General features: G+C 57.5%; 2 protein-coding genes across 7 annotated transcripts; both read left to right on the top strand.

Moving 5' to 3' along the window:
• The first annotated feature begins 7 nt into the window (after window positions 1-7).
• On the top strand, window positions 8-5,122 carry TWNK (twinkle mtDNA helicase). 2 transcript variants are annotated; one of them, XM_045853807.1, is made up of 5 exons: window positions 8-1,946; window positions 2,087-2,119; window positions 2,479-2,586; window positions 2,903-3,044; window positions 3,934-5,122. In XM_045853807.1, the coding sequence occupies exons 1-5, from the start codon at window positions 658-660 to the stop codon at window positions 4,255-4,257; spliced, it is 1,896 nt and encodes a 631-aa protein (XP_045709763.1). In that variant the 5' UTR covers window positions 8-657; the 3' UTR covers window positions 4,258-5,122. The 2 variants fall into 2 exon arrangements, with proteins under 2 accessions (XP_045709763.1, XP_045709762.1); XM_045853806.1 differs by having other exon boundaries at window positions 20-1,900; window positions 2,087-2,327.
• Window positions 5,123-7,442: 2,320 nt separating this feature from the next.
• Window positions 7,443-17,519, top strand: LZTS2 (leucine zipper tumor suppressor 2). Of its 5 annotated transcripts, none has more exons than XM_045854587.1 (6): window positions 7,443-7,598; window positions 12,903-13,352; window positions 13,982-14,644; window positions 14,728-14,796; window positions 15,153-15,410; window positions 16,219-17,519. In XM_045854587.1, the coding sequence occupies exons 2-6, from the start codon at window positions 12,945-12,947 to the stop codon at window positions 16,900-16,902; spliced, it is 2,082 nt and encodes a 693-aa protein (XP_045710543.1). In that variant the 5' UTR covers window positions 7,443-7,598; window positions 12,903-12,944; the 3' UTR covers window positions 16,903-17,519. The 5 variants fall into 5 exon arrangements, with proteins under 5 accessions (XP_045710543.1, XP_045710545.1, XP_045710546.1 ...); XM_045854588.1 differs by lacking the exon at window positions 7,443-7,598 and adding an exon at window positions 10,284-10,435; XM_045854589.1 differs by lacking the exon at window positions 14,728-14,796.
• Window positions 17,520-17,603: the final 84 nt, after the last annotated feature.

A 17,603-nucleotide genomic window follows, 5' to 3' on the forward strand; every position in this document is an offset into this window, starting at 1 on the left:
TTCCGGGGACATCGCGCCCGGGGGAGTTTTAGTTCCGAGGTCTCGTTGAGTGGCGCGTTCGAATAACCCACGCTGCGAACGAAAGCAGTGAGACGAGAGTGGTGGCACGGGGCCGGGGTTGAAGCGGCGGAGAGCCTGCGGGTGGAGCGGCGGGAAGCCGCGCGGGCGGGTGGAGAGGAGGCACCGAGAGGGGCGGGAGCCACACAGTGGCGTCCTAGTCGTGTCTAGACCCCTTTGAGGGGAGGAGCAGCGAAGAGGGGATCTAGAGCGGAGGCTACAGTAAGGACCCGATGAGGACGATGAGGAGACTCCGTGGAGGGCAGTAGTGGTGGATAGATGATCTGGAGAAACTACAATCAGTGAGCGACTGCCATGGGAGAATCTGGAAAGGACCAGAGAGATAGGGAGCCAGATAGAAGGACAGAGGCGTGAAAGGGTCATGGAGATGGGCTTGGATGGAAGTAGCAATGTAGAAGGGCCGAAGAGGATTCAGAAAGATGTTTATGAGGGAGAAATTTGAAAAAAGAGAGAAGCCACCTAGAGTGAGCTTTTAAGAGTGCTGTGTGGAGGATCCCTAGGGTCTAGCCAATATATTGAAGGCACCTGAACCAGGCACCTAAGGCATTGCAAGTAGGGACTTCCTCCATTTGATTAGGAATGGGGGTCCTTCTCCGAAGCGGGTACCCGCTTCGTATCCTGTTGTCCCTGCGTGGGGAGTGGATGGGTCGGAGGGGCCTGCCTCGAAGCTTGGTCCCAGGCCCCCCTCGCAGACGGTACAGGAAGGAGGCTCTCCCTGCCTCGGAGGTACCAATGCTGCCTGTAACTACAACTGAGATCCGCCAATATTTGCGGACACATGGGATCCCCTTCCAGGACGGCCACAGCTGCCTGCGGGCACCCAGCCCCTTCCTGGGGGCCTCCCAGCTCAAGGACCAGACTGCTAAAACCACTTCCTTCAGTCTCTTCATTGACAAGACCACAGGCCGCTTTCTCTGCATGACCAGCCTAGCAGAGGGGAGCTGGGAAGACTTCCAGGCCAGTGTGGAAGGACGTAGGGATGGAGATAGAGAGGGGATCCTGCTCGGTGAAGCCCCAGAAGCTGAGGACATTGAGGAGATTCGGAGGATCTGGGACCGAGCAGTACCTCTCTGGGAGCTGCCTGAGCTGGAGGAGGCCCAGCTGACTCGTGTGATGTTTGGCCTTACCAAAGTGACAGACGATACTCTCAGGCGTTTCAGTGTGCGGTATCTGCGGCCTGCTCGAAGCCTCGTCTTCCCTTGGTTCTCCCCAGGAAGTTTAGGATTACGAGGCCTGAAGCTCCTACAGGCTGAAAGCCAGGCGGATAGAGTGCGCTATGTGGAGACCACCATACCCCGGCCTGGTGCCTACCACAATCTGTTTGGATTGTCACTGATAAGTCATCGGGATACTGAGGTGGTACTGACAGGTAGTGAGCTGGACAGCCTGGCCTTAAACCAATCCACAGGGCTGCCCACTCTTGCCCTTCCCCGAGGAACGTCTTGCTTACCACCTGCCTTGCTCCCTTACCTCGAACAGTTCCGACGTATTGTGCTCTGGCTGGGGGATGACCTTCGGTCCTGGGAAGCTGCCAAGTTGTTTGCCCGAAAACTGAACCCCAAGCGATGCTCCTTGGTGCGGCCTGGGGACCAGCATCCCTGTCCCCTGGAGGCCCTGAACCGAGGCTTAAATCTGTCTCGAATTCTGCGTTCTACCCTACCTGCCTGGCACAAGTCCATCGTGTCTTTCCGGCAGCTTCGGGAAGAGGTACTAGGAGAGCTGTCAAATGTGGAGCAGGTAGCAGGCGTGCGCTGGAGCCGCTTCCCAGATCTCAATCGTTTCTTGAAGGGACATCGGAAGGGCGAGCTGACAGTCTTTACAGGTGACCCTTTGGGAAGTCCCTGCTTGGAGTGGTGGCAGAGGATCAGGTGACAAACATGTGGGTTTGGGCCACTATAAATGTTGACGGGCAGGCTTTCCCTCCCAACTTCGAGGCCCTGCTCCAGGTCTTGGTTTCAAGGGTAGGACTCTCCTCCCTCACCTGGATCTGTGTTCAACCCCCCTGCAGGGCCGACAGGCAGTGGGAAGACGACATTCATCAGTGAGTATGCCCTGGATTTGTGTACCCAGGGGGTGAACACGCTCTGGGGCAGCTTTGAGATCAGCAACGTGAGACTAGCTCGGATCATGCTGACACAGTTTGCTGTGGGGCGGCTAGAAGACCAGCTGGACAGATATGATGAGTGGGCTGACCGGTTTGAGGACCTGCCCCTCTACTTTATGACTTTCCATGGGCAACAGAGCATCAGGTGAGATTTCCAGGCTTAGGGTTTTCAGAGAATGTGAGGGCAGGAGAACAGACCCCCAGTGAGAGTTTTTAGGATGCTGGCTTTCTGCCTGGGATGGGCTGGAGACTACTTGTAATTGACTCCTGAATTCATCGCTTCTTCCTCTTCCCAGGACTGTAATAGACACAATGCGGCATGCAGTCTACGTCTATGACATTTGCCATGTGGTCATCGATAATTTGCAGTTCATGATGGGTCACGAGCAGCTGTCTACAGACAGGTGACATCCTCTTGTCTAGCTGGAATCCACTTGAACACAGATGTCTTCTCGGGCAGCTGGCCCTAGGCACACACACTGCACTCTTGTTTTCTGACATGTGTGCAGACACACCCCACCCCCTGTGTATTTCTGTCTCTATAGAGGTGTGGGGTGTGGCAGCAGGAAGTATGGACAGGGACCTGATCATGAGTCCTTGAGTACAGGGAAGTAGAGTGGGGTTGTGGTGCTTCGTGGAGAGGCGAATGAATCAAGAGTATGTGTATATCGTCCTTCTGTCTGTGTCTGGTAACCTCTTGTTTTGTTGGGGTGGGGACAGGATTGCAGCCCAAGACTACATCGTTGGGGCCTTTCGGAAGTTTGCAACAGAGAGTAGCTGCCATGTGACACTGGTCATTCATCCCCGGAAGGAGGATGATGATAAGGAACTGCAAACAGCGTCCATTTTTGGCTCAGCCAAAGTAAGTGACCTTGAGCAGAGCCCAGGCTTTGGAAAGTAGAGGGGGGAAGCGTGACAGGAGTAGCCCTCAGTCAGCCCTAAGTCATCTTGACCCTTCGTCTGGAAGAGGCAGCTGGGGCCATGGCATGAGGAATACAAAGGCTGATAAGTTTTGGTCCTTCGCCCTCCTTGCCCTCTGGGAGCTCACATTCTTTAGCTGGGAGGACATGAGACAGGGGTTATAGCTGGGTGGGACAAAGCTGTGATAGGCAGCGCAGGTATTTGGGGAGAAGACATCCGAGTCAGCCTGCGGCATCTGGAGAAACTTCCTAGAGGAGGTGTCAGCAACTGTTGGGTTGAGTTTTGGCCTTTTGGCTAAAAGTAGGTGTTTAGTAACTAAATGGGAGGGCCTTGCAGCAGCAGGACCAGCCTGATCCTGGACCTCCCAGTAAGTACACTGAATGCCTGTTATATGCCAGGCCTGGGCTGGGCACAGACTCTGTGCCATGACGGAACAGGCATGGAGCTGGGGAAGAGACTAACACAGAAGGAAAGATGGTGCCTTCTTTATTTACAGGGGTCGAGAATGGTCTCTCTGATAAAGTGTAACATTTAGACCAAGACCTCAGTGATAAGAAGCTGAGGTTGAGTGAGGTGGTAAGCTGTGCAGGAGGAGTGTTCCAAGCAGTGAGAACAGCAGGCACAGAATCTGGGGGTGGCAGCAGGGTTGTGAAGGGACTGGAGAACGCAGGTGGCCCTAGCATCATGGTCAGTAGTTCGGTGTGCTTTGATGAGAAGGAAGAGTGCTTCCTTTCCCCATTCTTACCACTTCTCCCTGCACCCTCAACCTTCCTTTCTGCTTCTCTCATGTGTCTCTTCACTGCTCCTTCATCCTTTGCCCTGTCCCTCAGGCGAGCCAGGAAGCGGACAATGTTCTGATCCTGCAGGACAGGAAGCTGGTAACTGGGCCAGGGAAACGCTATCTGCAGGTGGCCAAGAACCGTTTTGATGGAGACGTGGGCGTCTTCCCACTTGAGTTCAACAAGAGCTCTCTTACCTTCTCCATACCACCAAAGAGCAAGGCACGGCTTAAGAAGATCAAGGATGACAATGGGCTAGTGGCCAAAAAGCCCTCTTCTGGCAAAAAGGGGGCGGCTGTGCCCCAGAACTCTGAGACTTCCTCGAATGAGGCCCCCTACCCTTACCAGCCAGACCCCTCCAAGCTTCCGAGGTGAAGGAGGTACAGAGCTGGACCCTGGATGAATCTGACAGGACGTGCTGGGGCGCAGACTCCTCCTCGGCCCTCTGCTGGGACCGCCTCTGTCCTGTGTTCCCCAGCTCCAGGCCCTGCTCAGTCCCAGGGGCCTGGCCTAGGGCAGGGGCCCATAGTGAGAAAATTCAATTTAGCAGATATTAGAGAACCTACTGTGTGCCAGGCTTTGTTCTAGGTCCCAGGAATGTAGCACTGACGAGACAGACAAGTTTCCTGCCTCCATGGAAAATGCAGCCGGGAGGGCAGACAAGGTAACCTAATGGACAGATAGACACAAAACAATTTCAGATAGTGAAAAGTGCTGTTTGAAAAATAAAATGATGCCATAGTGCTTCCAGGCTAGTTTAGATGCAGGTCTGAAAAGGTGTTCTGAGCAGAGGCCATCTGAGCCGGGACATAAAGAACTAGTACTGAGCTGTGGGCACACCTGGAGGAGGAGGACTCCAGGCAGAAGGGAAAGCAGCGAGAGAGGCCCTGAGTGGGGAATGAGCAAGTTGAGTTCAAAGCAGTGGGGTCAGGTCCCCTCAGCCTGGAGAATAGGAGCTTTCTTGCCAAATGCCAGCCCAGGCTTCCGCAGCTAAAAGGGGACATGGTGGGTACTGAGCTCCTCTGATCCCCACTCTGGAGCCTGCTGCGTGGTGGCACTCAGTATGAGTAGATCCTAGGTGCTTCGCCCCGTGACAAAGGTGGCGGCTTGGCCAGAGAGCCGAGGCATGAAGTCGGCCCGCCGCAGTGCCCGCCACCTCCAACCACTTCAGTGGGCGCGGTCATCCCTTTTTATAGAGTTTGTCCCAGTTTTACTGAAAAAATAGATATATTTTTCCACTGCCTTTGTTTCTGTGCTTCCTCTTATTTGTCCACCAGGTGTCTCCCAAGTCTATTACTGGATTTTCTTCTCACTTTGAATTGGGAGTGGGTGGGTCCCCTCCCCCACCCCCAGTTTTTGAGCTCTGTTCTCCCAAGGAAGCGGGAGCACTAAAGGGCCTTCACACAGACACACCTGTACACCTCGTCTTAGCCTAGGGAAGACAGGACGGTGCCTCTTTGTCCCTGTTTTCCTTAAGGATCTTAATGTGATCCCTGGCAGAGGTGTGGGTCACTGGGCCACGTACCTAGACTCTGCCTGACCAGCTGTCCCTCTGTGACACGAGCCATTCGCTGACCTCTCGGTGTGGACTCAGGCTCAGCGTGTTCCCATCTGGCCCCCGTCCATCTCCGACCTCCTGTACCTTCTCCGTGTTCCTCCTGCTTTAGTGTGTGTCGGGACTCCTGGGGCTCTCGCTGGAAAAAGCAAAACCTAGGCCCTTCTCTCATCCCAGTCCACCCACGCGCGCGCGCGCGCGCACACACACACACACACACACACACACACACAGATACTGGTAATTCTAGAAGTTGGAGGAGAGGTATAGGATTTCTGGTTTTTAACAAGCCCTGAAGGAGATGGAAAAGAGACCCTGTCAGAAAAATTCCTAAATGATGACACGCAACTCACTTTCTCTGATAACGGTAAGTCCCAGTTTCCCTGTAGATTTGCTGCAAGTGTGGTGAGAATGCAAGGTGTTCTGAGGGGCCTGGGGGGGGAGTCTTTTTAAGGTTGAGGGGTTGGTTCCTTCCTCTGAAGAAGGGCTGTCTTATCAAGGTCTCCCTGTCAACCTAAGAAGGGGTTTCTGGGACCGTGTAGAAGGGTCTGGGGTCTTTGTTTTCTTATGTGTGAGAACTATGGCTACACTTGTCTCCTGAACAGACCTGCAGCAAAGCTGTTTGTGTGGGAAGAACTTCGGGGGGGAGGGAAGAGAGCTCCTCCAGGGCCTCCCTTCTTGGGGGTCTCTCCCAGACTGGCTGGAGCCAGGCCTCCTAATCCCGTGGTAATCATTCCCAGCCGCTGGCTGATCTAGGCCTCATCCAAGGTCTGTAACACTGAACGTCAGCCGTGCCTTCCAGATGCGCACCACCAGGTCAGTCCTACCTACAAGGATGTGGGTTCGACGTTAGGTCTCTCTAGAACGCCAGGTGTGTTCTAGGAAATCCTTTAGGGGTTTCCACTAGGGGAACTTTGTGAGGTCTCTGTGAATTGGGGATAGAGGACTTGCCTGTTTTTCTTGCCCCACCCTCCTAGCAGACACCCCCACACAGCACAAACCAGAATGATGGGGAGGGAGGGGAAGCTAATGCTCCCCCAGCCCCACACCTTACACAAACATTCCATCCCACACCTGTCAGACTCCTCACGTCAAGGTGAGCCCAAGGTGTGTTCAGGAGTCCCTGGAGACTAGACAGCAGTGGGGAATCCCTGACAGCCACTGACCCTGCACCCAGGGAAAGTGGAATGAGGCACAGTACTCTGCCTGTGTCCAACTGGGTGTTGAGAATCTCCCTGAGGGCTCAGCCTGCAGCCTGTCCTCTGACTGTCACACTCTCAGGGGCTGCTTTGGTCCTCCAGCAGCTTCTTTACGGTGAGTGGGTCTGGGGAGGGACTAAACTCACCCGACTCCTGCTGCCCGAGTACTAAGGCTGCAAACATGGCCCAGATACTGTGATGCAGACATCACAGTCTGCCTTCCCACAGGCTGCCTTAGGTGGCATGGAGGGAGGGAGCCCTAGGTGCCTCCCTGCAATACAGGCTAACTTCCTGTTTGTGCCTGTGGGTGGAACTTTATGAGTTTAAGGCAAGCCAGGCTATGCTCTGTACGGGGGCCAGAATTGGCAGGCTCGCTCACCTGGGCAGACATCTACTCCAAGGGAGTGCTAGGTGCTGGCTCTGCTTGGGCAGCCCCAGCCCGAGGTGTTGGGGGAGGAGAGGTGGGTCTGCTTTGGTGAAACCCGAGCTTTCTTTGTCCGCTTCCCAGGGGTTTTCCCTGTGTCTGGGGAGCAGGTCTAGAGTGGACCAGTTCTGGCTCCCCATAGAGCAGCAATTGGTGACGGGAAAGCCCTATAGCCATTTCGGTTAGGCCAGCCAGGAAGGTAGCGTAGCTCCCGATCGTGTGCAGCTTGCCCCTTCCCCAGGTCGAAAGCCAAATCTAGTTGGCTGAGAAGTCAGAGGCCAGAGGGCAGCCTCGTGCCACTGTAGTGTTACTGCTGGGCTTGGTACTGGGTTGGCCACTGAAGGAGTGCTGGGCAGACCACTCCCTTCCTTGGGTCGGGGGCGCGGCCTCAGCGGCCCCGCCCCGCTCCACCAGGCCGGACCTGGCGGGCGCCCGGAGCCAGGAGCTGCCTTGAGAGCCCGGGGATCCGTGGCAAGGAGGTGCCGGCACTGGAGCAAGAGCCGGGCAGGAGCTGGAGCGGCGGCGCAGGTGGCACTGGGTGAGTGGTGGGACTGGCGGAGGTATAGGAACTCGCACCTCCCTTACATCCAGGCTCCGGAGTAAACTTTCCTGTCTGGCGAAGCTGGGTGTTGGGACGAGAAGCGGGGAATCCCCACTCCAGGGCGCAGGCAAAGCATCTGAGCTGGGAACCAACACAGAAACTCACACGGACGGGCCCACACATGCGTGCATACATACCCACGGACGCACTTGGGACACACGTGCACTCAGGAAAGGACGCGCCCAGTGGGTTACTCTTGCAGTCCTTGGAGCAGCGCCACTGGCCTGCGCGGACCCCAGCGGGCAGGGAGCTCTGCTGTCGCGTATTTGCCTGGGGTAGCAGGAAAGGGCCAACTGGTTATCGCAGTCGGCAGCGGGCGGGTGGGACACCTCGCGTGGTTCCTGGCTGCCAGCAGGTGAAGACTAAGACGTAAACAGGCCCTGAGCACGTGATCGCTTCACAGACAGGTGTGCTGTGCTTCCCCCCACCCCAGCATCTGCGCGAGGACGACTCTCCCAAGTCCAGGGCAAGTCTTCGGGGTTGTTTGTGGGGCTGTACTCCATTCTCCGCCTAGAGAGGTGATAAGCCCTCCTCCAGAAATAGGAGCACAACGCCCCCTGGAGTCCGGGTAGTGAAGGAGGACGGGAGACTGTTGAACTGGGGTGGGGTTACCTGTGCTCCTTGCTTCCTTCTCGCGAACACCTTCATGGTGTCTTTATCCCTGAAGGTATCGGAGGGGGGCGCTATACTGATGGCAGTGGACAGCAGGCCTCCCCCTGCCCACCCCATACCTCCGGCCTGGGGAGCTGCTGCCCTAACACCCGTTGGGTCCCCTTGGTACTAAGACCCCTCCTTGCAGAACTGGGAACTCCTTCCCTCCAAGGTAGGAGTAGAAAACCCATTCATGCTAGAGTGGGAGACCCTCTCCCGCAGAGAATGCAGCAGCATAACCCTCCCCTCAGTTTGGGAGTGGGCCTGTACCCCTCAGGTACAGGAAGGACCAGCCAACCCCCCCCACTACCACCACGAGGGAGTGGGCAGAGGCAGTCAGCCTCCCTCCCTGCCCCACCCCCCACCCCTACACACACGCTGAGCCCAGCTGCTGCTGGAGCTTCTGGGCAGGCTGCCAGAAAGGGGAGGAGGCTCCTGGTACCCCAGGAGGCTGGGATCAGGGCAAGGCCAGAGGAGGGGGTCTCTACTGGCGAGAGGGCCTTCGTCTGTTCCTGTGAGGCTGAGGGTCTGGGGTGAGCCTGAGGGTGGCTGGGCTATGTTTCCCTTTCCAGGGAAAAAGAAAGAAAAACAACCCTTTCCATAGAGCTAAAAATAGAGCTGAGAGCCGGCCAGGGCTGTGGCCTGGAAGGGGGGGTAGGGGGTGTGTGGGGGGAATGCTCCTTCCTGGGGCAGAGGAGATCTGGCAGGCCTGGCCTGGGTTGGGGCACGGTGCTGGGGGCGTCCGTTAGGGGACGAGAGGCTGTCCTTGCCCAGGGGTGCTGGCATCAGCTGACCTGACCAGGTCACAGAGACCCCTACAGGAAAGTATGTGTGGTAGAATGTTTGAGAAGTATGTGTATACGTAGAAGTTGTGTCTGTGAATAAGACGTTCAACGTGAAAGATGCTTAGGAGATTGTGTTTCAGATTTCGTCTGGGTGGGAAGGACTGCGAGTTGTGAAAGCCTGTGCACAAGTAGCTGTGTGACTCCGAGTGTGTCTCTGTGCAAGATGGCCTGAATGATTATGGAGCGAAGGAACAGGGAACCACGTGATGAATGAGGCTGACTTGTGGCTGTGTGAGTCTGAAGGTGGGAAAGGTCGTGTGGGTATTAAGGATGTGTTCTTTGTCAGAGGGTGGGAATATTGATGACCCCTGAGAAGACAGTGGAATGTTGCCTGCTGTGAGGCTAGGGTGGGTGTGAACATGCTCCCCCCAGTGATTGTTGAAGGACCAGGAGCAGCTTCTCCGAGCAATGACTCTCTTAGCAAATGTCTCTGAGGGAAGGCTGAGGCACAGAGCCGCTACTGGGGCAGGCCTGGGCTCACAGGGAAGAGGGTACGCTGCTGTGGAGCTGGGTAGGGTAAGGGAAGGTAGGGTAGGGCAGGGTAGGGTAGAGGTCCCCACCCCTGAGGTGGGGGGGCGGGGTTACTAGCTATGTCTTCCGAATGCGCCACCAGATGGCACCACCTCCACAAATCCAAGTGTGAAGCCACCTAGCTGCTGGGGGTGGGGCAGGTATGGAGAGAGCCTGGGCCCCTTCCCTTGTGCTGCGGTGTAGGGCCTGGGCCACTGGAGAAAGTGGGTGGCAGCTGACCCTCGGCCTCCCCCTCTGGACTCCGAAGTCGGAGAGCGTGTCTGGGGCGGAGAGGCTTCGACTAGAGCAGCGGAGGGGGCAGGGCGGCAGCCGCTATGCCTGGCCCTTTGTGCTTGAACAATGACCAGCTGCCGCTGGCCCCGGGGCCCGAGTTGGGGTTGAGGGTGACCCGCTGTCGCTGCCAACGCGAGTCCTGAGCTGACCAAGGCCCCAGATACACAACCACCCGGCCTGGGAGGGAGGAATACTGAGTCCGACTGTACAGCCCCTGCGGACTCCGGCCGGACACGCGTGACGCGGGGTGCTTGCGTGTGGCCGCGCCCCGGGGGCGGGACGCCCCTGGGACCCCTCCCCCGCGCTGCACCGCCCACACGGGTAGGGCGGGGGCTGCCCAGCGGGGGGCGCCGTGGAGGCGGGGCCGGGTCGGGCCAGGCGGCTCCAAGTGGCCGTGCGCGGGCTGAAGCCGGGCAGCTTGCCGGTGAAGCGCGGGGGGCGGCCCGGGGCTGAGCATGGAGCAGAGCGGTGGAGGTGAGGGGGGCCGGGGCGGGGAGGCAACCTAAGGGCACCCCCAACTTCTACGCGGTGGAGGGCCAGTGGGGAAGGGGCATTCCGCAGCGGCTCCCACTTTATGGAAGCGGCGGTGGGGGGGTCTGAAGGAGGGTGGAATGGGGGCTCCCTGCTTCCTGTCGCAGATGGGAACTCGTGATCCCAGACTCTAGCCCACTTGACCGGTCCTTGGAACGGGGTGAGGGGAGAGACTTTCCCCAACTCTTGAGCCCCCTAAACAGGCCTGTGGGCCCTCGGATCTTGGCTAGATCTCTCTCGGGTCCGGGTTGAGCGCTGCCCTCTGCTCTCTCCAGCCCATTAAGGAGGGTTGCTGTGCCAGAGGGGTCACTCAGGGAGTGCCGGGCAGAGTGGGGATTCCCATCCCTACAGCCACAGACGCATTTCTCAAAATGGAGCCTCTACTTGCCCCTCCTTCTCTCTCAGGCTTCAAGAGCGGGAGTCGGGCTGGCCAGGCCTGGCTTTCCAGACGCCTGGCTCTGACTCCAGTTCCGTGGGTGTCTGGTTCACAGGGCCCAGCTGATGTCTCTTCTGGATTTAGGGGCCCCTGGCTCCATGGGGTTCAAGGCCCCAAGCTCACTGGGTCTGCCTTGTCTACCTGACACCCTGGGGCCTCAGTCTTTGTCTCTTGGGTCCCTGTCTCTCTGAGTCTGTCTCCTCCCCTCAGTTTGCACTTTCTCTGTGCTCACTGAAGTGGGGAAATGCAGACAGAAGTGCCAGCCCCCACTACCCACTAAGAAGCCCCTTCCCCGCTTTTTTTTCAAGCTCTGGAACAGTCTTGGAGAGGGCAAAGGAAGGGGCGTTCCATCCACTTTGCTCCGGGCTGGCACTTTGGTGGACACTGCTCACCCCTACCCCCAACTCCCAGTTCCTCCTACCTTAGTTTGGACATCTTCCTGGTCTCAGGGTCTTTTGACTTGAGTGGGGTGGTGGGGGTGGGCTTATGGAACACAAGCAAGAAAGAAGGGGAGCAGATCAGGCAAAGGAATCAGATAATGTCTCTCCTCTTCCACACTCCAGTGAGTGACAAAAATCAAGCTCCCACTCACCCAGTGGGCCCTGCATCCCACCCAGGCTCCCTCCCTGTCTCACACATGCTCCTCAGTACACACTTGTACACACTCACTTTCCTGTGCACACACTTGGATAAAATACATGTGAGTATATATGAGTGGACATCTGCCCACACATATTCTCTCATATAGTCACGCTCATACGCCACAAATTCACTACCTGTGCATTTGTAACTTTCACATACTTTCTGAGAGTGACCCCCTAAACTTCTACACACACGCTCTTGTAAGACATGCCCATATGAATTCACACGTATACTCATGTATGTATGAATATATCTAAACATATCTGCTCACATGCACTTAGTCATGATGTCACACAAATTTTCCTACACACAGTACCCATTTTCACGCTGTGCCTACAGTTCCGCACACACAAGTGAGTAAATGCATGCACCCCTGCTCCTACGCAATTCTCTGTCCACTCCTTAGCCCCCTTGCTCTGCATGATGACTTCAGCAGATGCCTGAGCCCTGGTCTTCCCTGATGGAGGGAGTTCCGGGTGGACTTGCTGTCCCCTTCCAGGAAGGAGGAGGGCCTGGGGAGGTGGAGCCCTGGGCTCCAGGGAACTGGGATCTTGAAGAAGCTGCCAGAGGTGATGATAGGGCTTCTACCCTTACCCCCTTGGGATCGTGCCGGGGAATATCTAAAGCCAGAAGGTTTCATAGAACTTGGCAGTAGGCCTGTGTAGGTTCCTTTAGGCCCAACTGAGTGGGTATGGTGAGGCTAGGAGTTGTCATAGCAACAAGCACGAGCCTGCATGGAGTCAGGAGACCCCACAGGGCACCTCTGGGCTCCCTAAGAGCTCCGAGTTTCTTGTTTGGCCAGTTCTACCCTTGCCGCCACTCTGTCTGGGAGAAACTGAGGCCCAGCTGGGGGAGGCTGGGCACTGCCTGGCCTTGGCTCTTTGTTCCCTAATTACCAGCTGAGTTGCTGACTTTGTCCCTGAGGTTGCTTCTGCCCAAACTGCCCTCTAACGAGGCCACCTGTCCCAGGGGACCAGGGCCCTGTGCTGGGAGCTGGTAGATAAGGCTCCCTCCTTAACTTGAGTCCTGGCTTCTGTAGGGGATGCAGTTTGGGGCTGGGTCCTGTGTAACCTCCAGGCCTCCCCTCCCCTCGTCCTCCCTGCTCAGTAGATTCAGTCCCCTGCCCTGGTCAGACCCACGCTGGACAGTGGTCTGAGCCCAGGAAGAATTCCGGTTCATGCCAGTGCTCAGAGGGGGAGCTTTGGGGACATCAGGGCTTGTTACCGATGTCAGGAGGCTACTTGACCTGGGATCGGGGTCAGGAGAGGGACTGGGGACCTTGTATAGGAAGCTCAAGGTGGAGGGACTCTGACACCATTGCCCTGCTCACAGGTTCCCCTGGAGGCCCCCGGCCAGGCCAGAGCTTCCGCCGCCATGGCCATTGTGCAGACTCTGCCAGTGCCACTGGAACCTGCTCCTGAGACCGCCACCACCCCACAAGCTCCAGCCATGGGCAGTGTGAGCAGCCTCATCTCAGGCCGGCCCTGCCCGGGGGGGCCAGTTCCTTCCCGCCACCATGGCGCCCCTGGGCCCACCTTCTTCCGCCAGCAGGATGGGCTGCTGCGGGGTGGCTATGAAGCACAGGAGCCGCTGTGCCCAGCCGTGCCCCCCAGGAAGACTGTTCCTGGCACCACCTTCACCTACATCAACGAGGACTTCCGGACAGAGTCACCCTCCAGCCCCAGCAGCGACATTGAGGATGCGCGGGAGCAACGAGCACGGAATGCCCACCTCCGCGGCCCCCCACCGAAACTCATCCCTGTCTCTGGAAAGCTGGAGAAGGTGAGGACCAGCCCTTCCTTTGGGGCCTGGGTGGAATCGGGAGCCCCTGGAGAAGCCAGAGGAGTTTGGAGGTCTGTTTAGAGAAAGGAGTGTGGGCTCAAGCTGCACTAGACCCGAGTTCTAATCCCAGCACTTTCTCATTCTGGCCGTATGACCTCAAGGAGGTCACTTAACTCTCCCAAGCTTGTTTCCATATCTGTGACATGGAGGTGATAGGTCAGCCCTCACAAGTTTGTTGTGAGAATGAAATAATACATGTAAAGTGCTTAGCCTAGTGCTCGGCATACACAGTGCGCTCAGTAAACGTTAGCTGTCAGAACCACTGTCGTTACCCCACAGCAATGAGTGTGACCTCGAGCAAGGCCTTTAACTCTGCCGAGCCTCCACTTCTTCATCTGTAATGTGGGGACAGTCATCGTAGTTTTGCTCACAGGGCTGTTGTCATGAGTAGCGATGAACCTTTTAAATTGCTTGATGTAAAGCTGACACTCCAGAGACCCCCAGGTAGTGGTGGCAATTGTTACTGACACGTGGGGATGGGAGACCCCAGGTGGGAAGACAGGGAGTGCGATACGGGCTTTGAAAGATTGGGCAGCTCACCCCCCGTGTCACGTGGCACCTCATTTCAGAACATGGAGAAAATCCTGATCCGCCCAACAGCCTTCAAGCCAGTGCTGCCCAAACCTCGAGGGGCACCGTCTCTCCCCAGCTTCTTGGGTCCTCGGGCCACCGGACTGTCTGGGAGCCAGGGCAGCCTAACACAGCTGTTTGGGGGCCCCGCCTCCTCCTCCTCTTCCTCCTCCTCCTCAGCTGCCGACAAACCTTTGGCACTGAGTGGCTGGGCCAGTGGCTGCCCGTCAGGGACACTGTCTGACTCCGGCCGAAACTCACTGTCCAGCCTGCCCACTTACAGCACTGGGGGTGCCGAGCCGGCCACCAACTCCCCAGGTGGGCACCTGCCCTCCCATGGCCCCGGGCGGGGGGCACTGCCGGGGCCTGCCCGAGGAGCCCCTACTGGGCCCTCCCACTCGGACAGTGGCCGGTCTTCCTCCAGCAAGAGCACAGGCTCCCTGGGGGGCCGCGTGGCTGGAGGCCTCTTGGGCAGCGGTCCCCGGGCCTCCCCGGACAACAGCTCCTGCGGGGAGCGCTCCCCACCACCACCACCACCCCCTCCACCCCCTTCGGATGAGGCCCTGCTGCACTGTGTCCTGGAAGGGAAGCTCCGCGACCGGGAGGCAGAGCTGCAGCAGCTGCGAGACAGTCTGGACGAGAGCGAGGTGACCATGTGCCAGGTGTGGTCAGTGGCAATAACGGGGGTGGCATGGCAGGACATACAGAGGTGCTGGGGATCTGAGAGCATTTCCCTTTGTTCCAGGGTGGGGGCAAGTGGCAGGCAGTAGTACTTGGCCATTCCCACCCAGCCGTCTGGCTTAATTGCGGAGAGGTGAGGATTCAGACCTACTGCCGTTTACTTATTCATACTGAGCCTCATCTATAAATGGGGATATTTTTGTCTCTTTTGAGTTACACAGATTAAGTAAGGCAAAGTGTGTAAAGTGTTTAGACTAATGCCCGGCACCTAAGAACTGCCACGTAAGTGCTTGCTATTATTGTTGTTGTTTTCTAGTATTGTAGAAGTAGTTGTTACTATTGTCATATTGTTATCATAGTGTAGTGGACTCTAGCTGCCCAAAGCCCCCAGTGGGCCAGCAGAGTCGTCTGTGATAGCAGTGATAGCAGGTGGCTAGGGCTCCAGATTTACGGAGCTGCCAGGACCCAAGTCTGCCTTCTCGCCCGCAGGTGTACGAGGACCGGCAGCGGCACTGGCAGCGGGAACGGGAGGCCCTGCGTGAGGATGGTGCGGCCCAGGCGCAGCGGGCACAGCGGGCCCAGCAGCTGCTACAGCTGCAGGTGTTCCAGCTGCAGCAGGAGAAGCGGCAGCTGCAGGACGACTTTGCGCAGTTGCTGCAGGAACGGGAACAGCTGGAGCGGCGCTGCGCCACCTTTGAGCGGGAGCAGCGGGAGCTCGGGCCCCGGCTCGAGGAGACCAAGTGGGAGGTAAGTCAGAATCAGACCAGGAGGGGCGAGTGGCAGGGTCCTGGAGGAACAACCCCTAGAAAGAGGGGCCCAGCCATAACCCCTGAGCCCACCGCCCCCAGACGTCCTCCGCTTCCTCACCTTTGTGAGATGAGGATCCCCCTCTGACTTCCCTTCCTGGGACGGAGCCTCCTTGTGCCTTCATGTTTGGTCTCCTCATTAGTCTGGTCTAGTGCCCGTAGCCAGTGGCATTCCCATCCAACTGCCTTCCAGCCAGTAATTAGAATGCGGTGATTGCTGAGCACCAGGCACTATTCTAGGCATGTTGCATAGACCGTGAATCCTCTGATCTTCATTATCAGCCCTATGAGGTGGGTACTGTTAATACCCCCATTTTAGAGATGCAGAAACAGAGGCCCAGAAAGGCTGGGGCCCAAAACTATATGCAGTCTGTGGCAGAATTGAGATCTGAGCCCAGGCAATCTGACTCCTTGTTTACACCTTTAACCCAAATATTGGAGGGCCTCGCAACTGGAAATGTGGGCACTGGCCTCTGTTGCTTCTACTCATGTAAAACCCACCATCACCCAGTCCCCAGAGCTTTGGGGTTTAAAAATAGCACTTGGAAGGAAAAAGATCTGGGTCTGAGTTCCACTTTAGCCGCTAACTAGCTGTATGACCTTGAACATGTCACTGGGCTCACCTCGGTGTCTTCCATCTGTAAAATGGGTATGAGGATCAAACTTCATCACTGCCGAATGTCCAGCATGATGTCTGGCCCTGACCCCCTGGGAGAACTCTTCTCACCGTCTTTCCCTCCCACCACCAGGTGTGCCAGAAGTCAGGCGAGATCTCCCTGCTGAAGCAGCAACTGAAGGAGTCTCAGGCAGAGCTGGTGCAGAAGGGCAGTGAGCTGGTGGCCTTGCGGGTGGCCCTGCGAGAGGCGCGGGCCGCCCTGCGGGTCAGTGAGGGTTGGGCACGGGGTCTCCAGGAGGCGGCCCGAGCACGGGAGCTAGAGCTGGAGGCCTGTTCCCAGGAGCTGCAGCGGCACCGCCAGGAGGCTGAGCGGCTGCGGGAGAAAGCTGGGCAGTTGGACACTGAGGCGGCTGGACTCCGGGAACCTCCTGTGCCACCTGCCACTGCTGACCCATTCCTCCTGGCAGAGAGTGATGAGGCCAAGGCACAGCGTGTGGCAGCTGGGGTTGGAGGCAGCCTGCGGGCCCAGGTGGAGCGGCTGCGGGCTGAGCTGCAGCAGGAGCGGCGGCGGGGCGAGGAGCAGAGGGACAGTTTTGAGGGGGAACGGCTGGCCTGGCAGGCGGAGAAAGAGCAGGTGATCCGCTACCAGAAGCAGCTGCAGCACAACTATATCCAGATGTACCGGCGGAACCGGCAGCTGGAGCAGGAGCTGCAGCAGCTCAGCCTGGAGCTGGAGGCCCGGGAGCTTGCCGACCTGGGCCTGGCCGAGCCAGCCCCCTGCATCTGCCTAGAGGAGATCACTGCCACCGAAATCTAGGGTCCTTGGTGTCCCAGCTCTACAGGGAGCTCTACAGAAAGGGAACAGTAGCCTCAGGTCCACTGAGGTCCCCAGAGCCTCTTGTCCCCTGGGATCCAGGACTCTGGGCCTCTATCAAGAACCCAGGGCTGTCCTATGACTTGGATGAGCAAGATCAGACCCCTCGGAGGTCCCTGTGTTCATTGTCACCCAGAGGCCCCTACTCACTCCACCCGTTTCACTCCCCACCTGTTGCCAGTGCCACTCTGCCAACCCCATTCACCGCTCACCGGGTCAACCATCCAGGGCCTGGGGAGAGGAAGGGGGTACCCCCCGACTCCAAAGCTGGAGAGAGCCAGGCAGCACCAGCGGCTCCAGATGTGCCTGCCCCCACCCTCGCATGTGGGGGACAGGGCTGGGGCTGGGGTCTGACCCCCAGCTTCCAGCTCTGCAGCCTCCCCCAGCTGGGAGGGGCTGTAGTCAGACCAAAGGAAGAACTCAGAAATGTCTTGTTTAATGTGACTGAATGGCCCCTCCCCACACCCTGGTTTATGGCCTCGCTTTTCACTTGTATATTTTTTACACTGTAAATTTGTTGTACAAACCCAAAGAAAAAATTTAAAAAAATTGTTCTGTTTTTAAAAAAAAAGGTGAGTGTGCTGGGTAGAGATTATGGGAACCCTCCCCCGCCCCCTCTCGATCTGCAGGCCAGTCCCCTGCCC

The sequence above is a fragment of the Phyllostomus hastatus genome, unplaced genomic scaffold (assembly GCF_019186645.2).
Source record: "Phyllostomus hastatus isolate PE091 unplaced genomic scaffold, TTU_PhHast_1.1 phas_scaffold_1066, whole genome shotgun sequence".
In the NCBI taxonomy this organism is placed as follows: domain Eukaryota; kingdom Metazoa; phylum Chordata; class Mammalia; order Chiroptera; family Phyllostomidae; genus Phyllostomus; species Phyllostomus hastatus.